The 13,371-nt window shown below is 40.1% G+C and overlaps 1 protein-coding gene across 5 annotated transcripts in view; it reads right to left on the bottom strand.

The window, feature by feature from the left end:
- spata17 (spermatogenesis associated 17) overlaps nucleotides 1-3,294 on the bottom strand; it is a 33,932-nt gene extending 30,638 nt beyond the window's left edge. For 2 of the 5 annotated variants that reach the window (XR_008386808.1, XM_053633250.1), the window contains exons 1-3: nucleotides 2,970-3,294; nucleotides 2,668-2,757; nucleotides 1,503-1,584 (exon numbers count right to left, since the gene is read on the bottom strand). Coding sequence is in view for 4 of the 5 variants with exons in the window: in XM_053633250.1 (XP_053489225.1) it covers nucleotides 1,503-1,584; nucleotides 2,668-2,757; nucleotides 2,970-3,037 (240 nt within the window). In the remaining variant the exon portion in view is untranslated. The remainder of the gene's footprint in view (nucleotides 1-1,502; nucleotides 1,585-2,667; nucleotides 2,758-2,969) is intronic. The other 3 variants (XM_053633251.1, XM_053633253.1, XM_053633252.1) reach the window with 2 other exon arrangements.
- Nucleotides 3,295-13,371: the final 10,077 nt, after the last annotated feature.

Here is a 13,371-nt window from a genome sequence, read left to right as displayed (position 1 = left end):
CATCCATGGCCAGGAGCCAAGGGAGCAAAATTGGCCCTGGTCTCTGGGTGGTAGGGAAGGCATTACTCTCTCTTCCCTGTCAATCACAGCGACACTAGCCAATCCTGGGTGTCTGTGGGCTCATGTATCCAGAAGAGGGTAGATAGCAGTTTCCTCTGAGTGGCTTTGTCTTTGAGGGAGCACGTGTTAGCCTTCACCCTCAACAGTTGGTAGCTGTTGTATGACTGAGAGAGCTGGCTGGTGGGTGGGAACTGGCAGGTGACCAAATCGGGGAGAAAATGGAGGCAAACATGTTCCAGCATGACAATACCCCTGTGCACAAAGCAAGGTCTATAAAGACATGTTTTGCCAAGGTTGCATTGGAAGAACTCGAATGACCTGCACAGCGCTCTGAAAAACTTTGGGATGACCTGGAACACTGACTGCACCCCAGGCCTCCTCACCTGACATCAATGCCTGACTTCACTAATAGTCTTGTAGCTGAATGAGCAAAACCCTACCGCCATGCTACGAAATCTAGTGGAAAGCCTTCCCAGAAGAGTGGAGATTATTATAGCAACAAAGGGGGATTACATCTGGAATGGGACATTCAAAAAGTGCATATGGGTGTGATGGTTAGGTGTCCACAAATTGTTGGCCATATAATGTATTTTAATTGCAGTTCCAATGAGGCCTGGTATAAATCAGGAGCTGAACTCAGCAACCATAGGAATCAACTATTCTGAATCTGTGATCATGGCAAATTTTCAACTGTTCCAGACTTAATCAGTTTTTTTTTTAAAAGTTTTTTTTTTACTGTAATTAATTTTTAACCCTGTGCATATTTTTATACCCATTACCTGACTTGTCAACAGCCATCTGTCTCTTTTGTGTTGATAGCTCTTTGGCTTTCTGTGATGATTGATGGCAAAGTGATTTTACAAATGTGCACAAACCCTAAAGCCTTATATCTGGTTAAAGGGAACAATTATTTCTGAAGAACCATTTATTTAATGGTTATGGAGAATAATACATTTTAATGGGTGACAGTGTGTTTTACATTTATTTCATGTATTTCTAAGCTTGTCTAATTTTAACACACTTACCTAACAATACTATTAATACTAATAATATTAATAATACTACTATTAACAATACTATTAATACTAAAAATACTATACTGTTAAAAAGAGGAAGAGCAAATAGTTTATCCAATTGTTTGGAGGTAATATTTGAATATTTGCGCTTAGTACAATTTTTGCCCGTTCTCTTGAAGAGTGCCAATAATTCTGAAGTCGGTTGTTAAAGAACCGACATAAAACAATACCTATGTAATGACTGTCAGAAGAGGAATAAGTGCACCACATCGGCAGCCTCTTTTAGATAAGGCATTTCATAGCTAATCAATACATACTGTCAAATTACAAACCTACTTGAGGTGTAAGTCATGGCATGCCTGTAACCGCTGAATGTTAATGAGGGTAATCATAACATAATCAATATTACACAATGGTACAGCTTACCTTTACCCTTTGCCTAAAGTACTGGCGTGCGCTGAAAGCCCGCCATGTTTTCTGTATTACAGTCGCATTCCGGTGAAGATAGCTGCAAAAATATATCCAAATGAATCATCTGTGCTAGATATTAACAGTGAAAGGAACATTTAGAAAGCTTCCTCCTAAGAGCCCTAAATGGTTGGCGCTTCTCAGACAACTGTACATTTGCATTCATTCATCAAAATGATCCCCTCCAAATGCATGTCTATGGCAATGCTGAACTCAACGTGGCCATCAGTTTTAAGAAGACCATTTATAACCCCAGAAAATCAATGCGTATATAGGGAAGGTGGTAACCCAAGAACTGCACTTAAGGCGCTCAGATTGTGCCTAATTAACCACTTAACACACTGATCAATTAACTAAAGTAATCTAAATGAACCTACTGTCTGGAAGTTTGTCTGCTGACTGCACAGAAATATATGGAGGTTACACCGCTGGAGCACCAAGTGGTATTGCTAATTTCTATGCCTAAAGACTAAAATAGACAATGATTTAGCATGCAGAGGCCACAGAAAATGTAGCTCGGGGGGCAGCAATTGTCCACAGCACTTTACGCTCATGAAAACACTGTAATGGACCACCAGCACTTGGAGAAAAAAAAACTATTTTAAATTTTATCACCACACATTTTTCAATTGCACTTTTTCAGTTTATGAAACACATTCTCCTCCGAAACTATTGGAACGGCAAGGCCAAATCTTTTTTTTTCTTTCTTTCTTTCTGCTGTAGACTGAAGACATTTGGGTTTGAGATCAAAAGGTGATTATGAGAAGAGAGTTTAGAACTTCAGTTTTTATTTCCTGGTATTTATATGTAGATGTGTTAAAAAACGACAAGGCATGCACAACACCTGTCCATCACAGGGCACACCAGGCACACCAGGCACACCAACCATCGCCCCCCCCCCACCCACCCCCACCCCCCCCACCCCCCCCCACCCCCCCCCACCCCCAATAGAGAGGGAAATCTAGTTTTTTTTTTAGAGATGGAAGGACACCATAGAAGACTTTATACAAAAATATTGCTTAAACATATACAATATTAAGAAAGAAAAGAGGCCTGCTTTGATCTTATCAATGGATTAATATCTTTTAAAGTAAAATAATGAACTTATCTTGTACACACTGACCTGAGGAAGGCTCGCACCTGACAGCCTCGAAACCAGCTCTGAATCTTCACTGCTGCAGCATTTTCTCGCAGTCTGTTCTCTTCTGCATTTCTGTATAATATAAATTAATAATAATTAAAAAAAGCTTAATCAGTTCAATAACATATCCAGATGACTGTGTGACTGTGGCCTTCCTGGCCATTCGGTTATTATTACACCGCAGATTTACAGTAGTTTAGTTATAAACTGAAAAAATCTCATACTGTAACGAACAAAAACTCATACACTTAACACTTAAAAGTGTTCTGCGTCTCTGAGTATACCTGTTTCTGATCAAATATTGCTCTTTAATGCGCTCCATCTGACCGTAAAACCTCACCAGCCTAGCCATGTCTGTGTAGCTTTGCTCGTATCCATGACAACGCGGAAGAGTCCAAAACAGAGCAGGGAGGGGTGTTGTAACTACAACAACGTCCCAGACCACAGCCCCGATTTAACGTCTAATGTCCAACAAGTGAAGGAACATCATTTTAAAAAATCTCAGTATTTTATCTTACACAGTTGGCATAGTTGAATTCAAACCCATTTCAAAATAGCGCAAGCGAACGCTCTAAAGTGGATGGTTTTGACCCCATTGACCTGGTAAACACCTCAGACACGTCACCGGCGTCGCCATCTTGAATAGGCCAGCTTTCCAGGTTGTACGGAAGCCCTAAGTGGCCATGCGTTATTCATCCACCCCCCCCCCCCCCAAATCTGGTGCTTTGTGTGAGGGATTGGTGTTACATGCATGTTGGCATCTTTGCCATCATAAGTGTAATAATTCCCTGCTGTAGAGATGGACTTTATTTCCACATTAAGAGAGAGGGGTGTCCCCTTCTCAAGTGTCTGACACTAATGTGGAAGTGGTCAATCCTGCAACAACAAAAACAACAAAGAAAAATAATAATAATGCATGGCCGCTTATGGCTTCCATAAAGTTGTGCTCACTGACTTGAATTAAATTGAATTTTATATATAAAAAAAAAAACGGAATGTACAGAAATTCCCAGTGTGTGCAGTCGGTGTAACAATCACAGACAAAACAAAAGAACAAGGAATTCATTTTCACCGGAGAGCTCTCACAGTGTGTGTTTTTGCATCTGTTTAGTTTATCTTTAATTTGAGCTATATTCTTAGTGTTCTGAATATTTGAAAGCATGTGTGAAATTTTGTAAGATTTTGTATAAGGCTTGTGATTAGCTTAAATTAACTGGTAAATTCATCTATTATAGACATTTTTCTGCATCCTATATACTTCAATAGAGGTAATTAGGAGCTCAGAATGATGTCATTTTCGCCCTCTGTGCATTGAAGCTGCAAGTTGTGGGGGCGGGGCGGGGCAGGGTGGGTGAGGGTAGGTAGATGCTGCCATGTTTGTCTTTTGTGCTTAGGCATGTTGATTTGACATCACTTGCTGAGCTCAGAGTTGAAGAGACCATAGCTGTTTCCAAATATCTCTACAACCCTACTATACAGTAGGTGAAAAGCTACTGTCAAAGGATTAGTATGTCCGAATTCACAGTATTCATAACACAGTAGGCGAGAAATACGCGGATGTCCTACTGCGTCCGCCAAGACTCTGGAACCAATGGACACTGCGCTATCCCATAAGGCAGCGGGACTGGCACGGAAGAGCTGTCAGAATCAAAAATGGTGGAAGGCAGCCGTGTCGGCTCTTTTTAAGTGACGATGTCAACATGGCGGATGTAGTTTATCCAGATTGTATTCATAACAAACACTTATACTGATCAGTACGTACTGTATCAACGGCCGAGCAGTAGGTACTGAATCGAATGCAGTAGGTACTGTCAGAGTACACGATTTCGGAGGCACGGTGTCTCTCGAGTTCCCAAGTAGGAATTCCACATTGAAGAGCCTTTTCTTAGTTTTTTTCCTGGTCAAAGGCCGGGATTTACAAGGTACAACCTCTACTCGGATATATAGCTAGATCTGTCTATAGAATCTATCTTTATTCAAGGACGTACCACAGGAACTAAATGTTGCAGACATTTTGAGCCTGCTGTTGATTATTTCCCTATAACAGTACCATCCATGGTGTTTTATTCCTTACATATCAGGCCCTTTCCAGTATGGTGGAAGCATTGAAGTACACAATACTGTAGCTAGCAACAGCTAATATGGAATCTCTTATTTCTACATTGTTGACTAATTAGCAGACTGTTATTGTATTCTTGCGATGTTTCAATAGGCTACTCATTTTTTGGTAAATATTATCTTTGTTATTGTCTCCAACATTCTTTTTGCCAATCCTTTAGCTCACTTCTAATCTCTGATTTAGGCTAATAAGGCTAATAAATGGTGTGCAAGGCAACACAGCAGGCTAATCTCGTCAAAACCCTGGTCCTGAAGCAAATTCATACTTCAATTGACAGCTTTTAACCATACCCATTAGCCTTTCTTATTCACCCTTCCATGTTATAATTGTTTATTCTTTGCACACATCCCTTTAAAAGTTGGGTATGGATTTGTGGCACCTCCCTCCACTCCGCCAGGCTTTCGCTCGCCTCTTGATGGCACCAATCCACCCAGGCTCTGGACTTTAAGCCGTGGTAATTACATGCAGAGCGCTGTTGACAAGCTGGATGACGGTAAAGTCATCATTTCCCGCAGCACGGAGACCAGCATGTTTTACATGTGACCTCATGGCCTGCTCTGTGGCAAACTCTATGTGATGGGTTTGGCATTTGGGATGGTGTGATGGTTTAAATTAATGTTGTTGTTTTTTTCTTGTTGTGTCTACTGCCTCTTTTCTGAACGTCTGTCATGGTTGGTTGTATTCAGTTATAGCTCATATCTTAAATAAGCATGTTGTAATTCTTCCCAATATTGACATTTTGGCATGTTAGTATTGAAAGTGAGCATTTTGTCCCTATTCTGCCATTTTAGCTACTAGATATGCGGCTGGACATAACAAAATGGAGATGGCATTCTTGACAGATCTGGTGATGACTCCATGGGCCCTGAGTAGACTAGCAGACTAGAAAGTCAACGCAAATCTGTCCAGGAGAAAAAAATTGTACAGGGTGCCAAGCCCAGTGCAGTTACCCAAAATCTGACACCCCAAAACAAACCATATTTTTAAAATTGTATAATGCAGTGCATAAGCTGTTTGTGATGTCAAGATGGTTTGTGATTCTGCTCTAGTAGATGTTTTAAAACCTCTTTTTACAGGACAATAAGAGATCATGTTACCATTGGCAGCTTGTTAGAGGTTGCCAGGGCCTGCAGGAAGTTGTTTAATTTCAGGAAATATCTTACTCTACACATGTACCTCTGTATCATCAATCTTGAGAGTCTTTTTCTTCCAACACCATGGAGGCTACATAATTGAAATGATGGTCATTATTCCCCTTGATTTTTACCCAGCTCACCTTCTCTTTCCTTCATTGTTTCCCCTAATGGATAAAAAAGCGTGACTGTTCTGGTGGGAAAGAAAATCATATTTTTATTAGCTGGCCCTTATCTGGAAGGGGAGGGGGGGAGGGGGGTAATGAATTGAGGATTGTGTAAGGTGCTTTAATCTGCCGGCGGTTTATCATTATTTGTGGCGTGCTTGCATGGAGACAGTGGTAATCCATTAAGAAGGGGGATGATCCTGCGCAGGGCCTTGATGAAGTCGAGGCTATCTGTGCCTTGCATGGAAGGGCATTTAGTGCTGCCGGCCCCTGCTGCCAGTGCGTGAGATCCATCATTGGTGGGCTCTGGCTTATCTCTTCATCATTTTCAACACCTCCTCTGTGTTTCTGACCAGCCTGGCCAAAGACATTCATACTGTACAAGGCAGGTCATGTTGGGCGAGTGTGTTTGCGCTGTTGTCCACGTGGCATAGCAATTAACAGCTGACTCTGCTCGTACTTTTTCACTATAATCCTGCATACCTGTAACAGTTTATCACAAAGCCACAGTTATTTGTGTCTTCTTGCTGGTTATTATTCATCAAAAACAAAGTCCTTCTCTTATTTGTTTTGCATTTCGTCTTTTCTCATTCGGGTTTTCAGACACAAATACTGCCTGGAGGGCTGCAGTGTTTCATTTCCTGAAGAAAGGCTTAGCCTGTGTTTGATTGAGGTCTCTTCCATTTCATCGAGCAGTGTTGTTTTTCTGGCCAGTGTGCTGCATCATGTATAAAGCAAAGGCTGAGATAGGAACCGGTTTGATTGAGTGAATGATAAAATATGAAATCATTTGTGTCGTCAGTGAGGTTGGTGGTCCATAGCTGCTTTACCTGCTGCTTCCGGTTGAATATGTCTAAAATCCCAATCTTTTCCGTTAATGAAAAATACACTGCTGGCTGTCCTATTTTGGGGAAGGAAGAAGAAGAAGCAAAACCTGCTGTGTTTCCTGTCTTTGCTCATGAGTCTGTCCACCTGAAGCTTGGCTCAATCTCTCACTGTGCCACTCGGAGATCAGTCATTTCTTTTATCTCTATAGCGGAGATGTGATGACGTTATTGCCTAGGATAAATAAGCCGATTTTTTTTTTATTGTGTAACTTCACTCGAAGCCTTGATGACTGTAATATGGTCTACACTTTCTTTACAAGTACACAATCATATTAATATTTATGCTTCTTGAATATGTGAAAACTTTCCTTCATGCATCCTCAGTATCATGTTTATCCAGGACAGGGTCTCAGTAGATCCGGAGCCTATCCCAGGAGCACTAAACTTATATTGGTACTTTTTCCTTGAAATATGTTGGAAATGCTGGTTTTGTAAATAGTAGCTAATTTGTTATGAAAGGCTTTAAAGGTGCATACCATCTTTAATAGTACCCAATTACTCAAATTTGATAGCATAGCTAACGGCATTATTAAATAGGCAACCTTTTTCGTGTCTGTGTGAGCTTCACTAACTGACCTGCACTTTCGGTGTGTGTGTTTATTGCAATTTTACATGGCCGTGCATTCCTGAGGTACCTCTGAATTGCTTTTCAATTCAATTCAATTTTATTTGTATAGCGCTTTTAATAATGGACATTGTCTCAAAGCAGCTTTACAGAAATATATAAACACAGGATACAGATTTTTAGTGTGTGAATTAATCTCTATTGAGCAAGCCGTTGGTGATGGTGGTGAGGAAAAACTCCCTAAGATAATATGAGGAAGAAACCCTGAGAGGAACCAGACTCAGAAGGGAACCCGTCCTCATCTGGGTAACAACGGATAGTGTGAAAGCATAGGAATGTTCATTATGGTTTTTATATGAAGTCTTTGTTGAACTGATCCACTGTTCACCAAAGGAGATCTGAGTGCAAAACTGCATGTGGTAATTGCAGTCCCAAGGCCATAGTAGCAACCGTAGTCCCAGCAACCACCGTGAGAATGTCCATGTGGAATTGAGGTCCAAAACCATTTCCATGGTACTTCGAGTGGTACCATCCTCAGCAATCTCCAGGCTGCACTGCTTGGAGTCGTCCTCGGAGGCAGAATGTAGCCTCCAGTTGATGAGAGCTCTATCCAGAGTTAGGGCATCAGGATGGATCAGGCAGGTCTGGAGAGCAGAAAGGGTCAGGATCACTGGCATCTCCATAAAATCATGTGTGGCTCGACAGAAGGAGAGAGGGAGAGATTGTTAGGTATGCTTACTATCCGTAATGGATAAGACTGTGTACTTTGTGTAAAAGAAAGTCTATTCATGGTAAGCTTGAATAAACAAATACGTTTTCAGCCTACACTTAAACACTGAGACTGTGTCTGAGTCCTGAACACTAATTGGAAGACTGTTCCATAACTGTGGGGCTTTGTAAGAGAAAGCTCTTCCCCTGCTGTAGCCTTCACTGTTCAAGGTACCAACAAATAGCCTGCACCTTTTGACCCAAGTAGGCTCGGCGGATCATAGAAGACCAAAAGTTCGCTTAAGTACTGTGGTGCGAGACCGTTTAGTGCTTTATATGTCAGTAGTAGTATTTTATAATCAATGTGAAATTTTACTAGGAGCCAGTGCAGTGTGGATAAGATCATCACACCAAGGTCTTTTACTGCTGTACATGATGAAATGGAAAGGCCATCCAGAGCTACTGTATAATCAGAAAGCTTACTTCTAGCTACATGTGGTCCTAATAATACTTCTGTCTTGTCAGAATTAAGTAAAAGGAAGTTTTCCATCTATTTTGCACTATAAGTCTGGTTTGAAGACTATATATGTGAGTCGTGTGACTTTGGTTTAATTTTTAAATTGCATGTAGAGGGTGTCCCAAAAGTCTCCACACATAGGGGACTATGTACTGTATACCAGCGCCACGACGGTTGTGCCTTCGTCAGCAGATGTTTGTGGACAAGATAACAGTTCTGAGTCTTCTCTTATAATGCCTGATGAGGTTGGAGAATACATGGCAAAGGATCTGAGACCCTTTCTCCATACAGAATCTCTCCAGATCTTTCAAATTTTGAGGTCCACGCTGGTGGACTCTCCTCTTCAGTTCACCCCACAGGTTTTCTATGGGTTTCAACTCAGGGGACTGGAATGGCCATGCCAGGATCTTAATTTTGTGGTCAGTAAATTATTTTTGTTTTGATTTTGATGTATGTTTTGGGATCATTGTCCTGCTGGAAGAGCCAACCATGGCCCATCTGAAACTTTCTGGCAGAAGCAGTCAGGTTTTCATTCAATATCTGTTGATATTTGAGTCCATGATGCCATGTATCCTAACAAAATGTCCAGGTCCTGTGGCAGAAAAACAGCCTCAAAACATTGAGAGCCACCACCGTATTTAACCGTGGGCATGAGGTACTTTTCCATATGGCTACGTCTCTGTGTGCCAAAACCACATCTGGTGTTTATCACCAAAAGCTCTATTTTGGTTTCATCTGAACATAGAACCCGATCCCATTTGAAGTTCCAGTAGTGTCTGACAAACTGAAGAAGCTTGAGTTTGTTTTTGGATGAGAATAAAGTTTTTTTTTTTCTTGAAACCCTTCCAAACAACATGTGGTGATGTAGGTGACTTCATTAGGATTGTAGTCTTGGAGACTTTCTGACCCCAAGACATGACTAACTTCTGCAATTCTCCAGCTGTGATCCTTGGAGATTTTTTGGCCACTTGAACCATCCTCTTCACAGTACATTGAGAGAATATAGACACGTGTCCAATTCCAGGTTGATTCATAACATTTCCAGTTGACTGGAACTTCTTAATTATTGTCCTGGTGGTGGAAATGGACATTTTCAATACTTGTGCTATTTTCTTATATCCACTTCCAATTTTGTGAAGCTTAACAACCTTTTCCCGCACATCACAGCTATATTCCTTGGTCTTACCCATTATGAATGACTAAGGGAATTTGGCCTATGTGTTACCTCATATTTATACCCCTGTGAAACAGGAAGTCGTGGTTGAACAATATCCTGTTCCTAGTCACCTAGGTGTACTAAAAAAAAAAAAATAATAATAATCAATGGGAATATACTTCAAATATATTTTCCTCATATGAATTCATGGGGGTGCCAATAATTGTTTCACACCTATGTTTAACAAAGATTTTTTTTTTGGATAAACTGTATTTGCATTTGTTTGATATCCATGAGAGCAGAGTACTTTTGTGATCTGTTTTAAACAAAATATCAAAAGGTTAAACAATAAAGACAATTTTTCACAGTCATCTTTGCTCATATTTACCATGGGTACCAATATTAGTGGAGGGCACTGTATATAATATGAACAATTTTGGAAGACATTTTGCTAAAGTTTTAATTTCCCCTATGTATGGAGACGTTTGGGACACCCTGTATTTTGACAGGTCGCTAATAGAAGTTCTATTTAACGCACTTATCTAAAAATGTAAAGCTCTTTGGAAAGCTTTGGAAATTTCTGTGTGAAATACAAAGTTGCTTGACTGAGGTTAAGTTATTTAGTTGGAAAGTGGCTGTAGTTGCTGCAAATTGAACCTGATCTAGATAATGCATAGCCTGCCTAGCAATTCATTTTCTACTAGAGAGAGGGAGGGCAAGGCAGGAGGGAAGGCTGCTTCTTAATAAAGACCTTGTCCTATGAACTCTGGCCTTTTTTCTGGCCCTTTTTTAGTCATGGTTCAGTGCAGTCCATCCAGTGCCCGATCCCATTTCTACTTCTTGGTCTGCTTCATTGCACAGCCGAACCTAAACGAGGATTTGTTGCCTATTTACTTGCCCTTATTGCAATGGCTCTGTCTGGTTTTATAGGAGCTATTACTACAGATAGATTTGTTTTTGTGGGGCCTGATGACTCCACTAAGTTGTGTGTTTAGAAGACTGTTTGACACCAAAAAGTTCTTTAGTTTAAATATCAAATCAGTAGAGTAAGTGAGGCACAGGAGCCCATACTTTTGGAGCTAAATGGATTTTTGTTCAGGTTGAGCTTGCTGAGTATTTTGTCATCATTTGGAGGTTGGATTGGTATAGTGGGTTTTTTTTTGGTTTGTTTTTTTGCATTTAATTCTTATTGCCTTGGCTTAAGTGTTGCCCACTTTAAAGGTCATTTTCAGAAGAAATTGTAGCTAAACAAATAATGTGCATTACTCTTGCCATCATTTGATCAATTATGGATCTGCCCAGACAAACTTATAATGCAGTTAATGTTTCTTTGTTGTTGTTTTTATCCATCTCAGAATGCACAACACATCGAACCTTGAGGCAGATGAGCTACAACCATAGTAGACCACATTGGGTTTCACTCCAGTCAGCCAAGAATTGGAATCTGAGGCTACCCTGAGCAAAAGCTCACCTAAACTGGGTGGGTGAAGATCAGAAAAACCTCGCCTGGTCTGATGAATCTCGCTTTCACCTGCGACGTGCAGATAGTAGAATCAGAATTTGGCGTCAGTAGAATGAATCTATGGACCCAACCTGCCCAGTCAATAGTTCAGACTGGTGGTGGTGTAATAATGTGGGGAATGTTTTCTTGGCTCACGTTGGGCCTTTTAGTACCACTTCAGCATTGTTTGAATGCCTGAACCTATCCTAGCTGAGTATTGTTGATGACCACGTGCATCACTTTATGACCACAATTTACCCATTTTCTAATGTTTACTTTTAGCACACTAATGTGCCATGTCACAAAGCACAAGTTGCCTGAGCACCTTTGGGATGTGGTAGCAAACCTGAATGTATACAGTATATTATATATACATATATATGTATAACTGCAATTATTCTGTAAAGCTGCTTTGTGAGAATTTCCATAGTTAAAAACTATTTAAATAAAATCGAATTTAATTAATTCTATATATATTTCTACAGAGTATTTCTCCCTTCAAAGAGGCAAAACTTCTCATGTCCTAAATGGTTGGTCTGCTTTAAGCCTTATAAAATGAGAAGAGATTCTTTCAGCTGAGACAATGAGCAGAAATATTGCCACTGACGTCAATATCAAAAAGCTTGTTGGTGACAGATTCATGTTTTACAATTTACATATAGTGATTTTGCTTAATGTATTTCTAATAAACTGAAATTCCTTGCACATTCATCTAAAACATGCAATAGGACACAATTTTTTTTAAATTTTATTTTTATAAGTGACATTTAAATAATCTGTCTAAAAATTGTCGCTTATACCTCTAACTAAGAACAAACGATCTGAATTCAATAAAATCCCAGCCACATACTATATCTTCCTCAGTGTTTATTCATCTGTTTCAGCTTCTTTTATATCCTTTTTGTTGTGGTCTAATGTTTTTCCTGTCGCTGCAGTGTAAATCGAAAAATCTATTTTGGGCCAATTTAATAATTAAAGAAGTGGAATCACTGCGAGTTGGAGTAAATGGAATCGATAAAGATGGCAGTGTGCAAGCCAGATAGCACCTTTCCCCTTGAGTTTTTGATTAACACGTCCAACAGTGGATTTGACAGCAATAAAGCAGCACCAGGTGTGGGTGGATTCCCTCAGGCCCCCTTTTTTTGTCTTTTCGTAAACCTCTCTGGATCTGTTTGATTTTCTAGGTGTCTCTGCATGTGAGTGTGGGACTGTACTGCTCATGCTCTAATTTACATGTGTGTGTGGGCATTTTTTGGTAACATTTGGAAATATTCGACAGCGTGTTAACACATCCCTTCCTGAGGCTATGAACTGATAGCCTCATTACACACAGCCTCACTGCATAACGACGCACTGCATTCTCAAGCAATTAAAATATCGTGCGATCCGAAATCCTTTTCGCGAGCGTTTATCCTCATGATGTCTTATTCTAATTCAATTCTGACTCTTTCCTTTAGAAGATTCCCATCCTCTGTCCATTTCCACATTTGGACTAATGATTCGGGTGTGCGCGAAGCACAGGAAGTACAATACTGCCTCATTGCTGCACACTGTCTTATTTACTCTTGATCGATCTCTCAGCCCAGCCACATTGGGTCGGCGGAGAAGAGGAAGTCGTTGTGATTTATTCTAGGCGTTAAAAAATAATTTGTTTTAGATTGATTAACATTAATTAATGATGGTAATTATGTAGGATGAAAACAGATGTTCCTCTCTCGAAGACTAGACTTTAATTACCACTTCTTGTTTTGCCTAAAAATAACACAAACTTCTTAATAACAGTTAAGATCTTAATAGCAGTCTGACTGTACGGTCAATTAATCACCTGTCTGGCAAGAAAAAGAAGAGTTTTCAAGTAAAATCTATTGCGACTGTAGTGGTGTCCTTCAATTGTAGTTGTTTTATTCATAGAAAACCATCCTGAACATCTTCT

This window comes from Ictalurus furcatus, chromosome 9, assembly GCF_023375685.1.
Source record: "Ictalurus furcatus strain D&B chromosome 9, Billie_1.0, whole genome shotgun sequence".
Classification (NCBI taxonomy): Eukaryota; Metazoa; Chordata; class Actinopteri; order Siluriformes; family Ictaluridae; genus Ictalurus; species Ictalurus furcatus.
The sequence above is the reverse complement of the archived record's forward strand: the minus strand, read 5'-3'. Positions and strand labels throughout refer to the sequence as shown.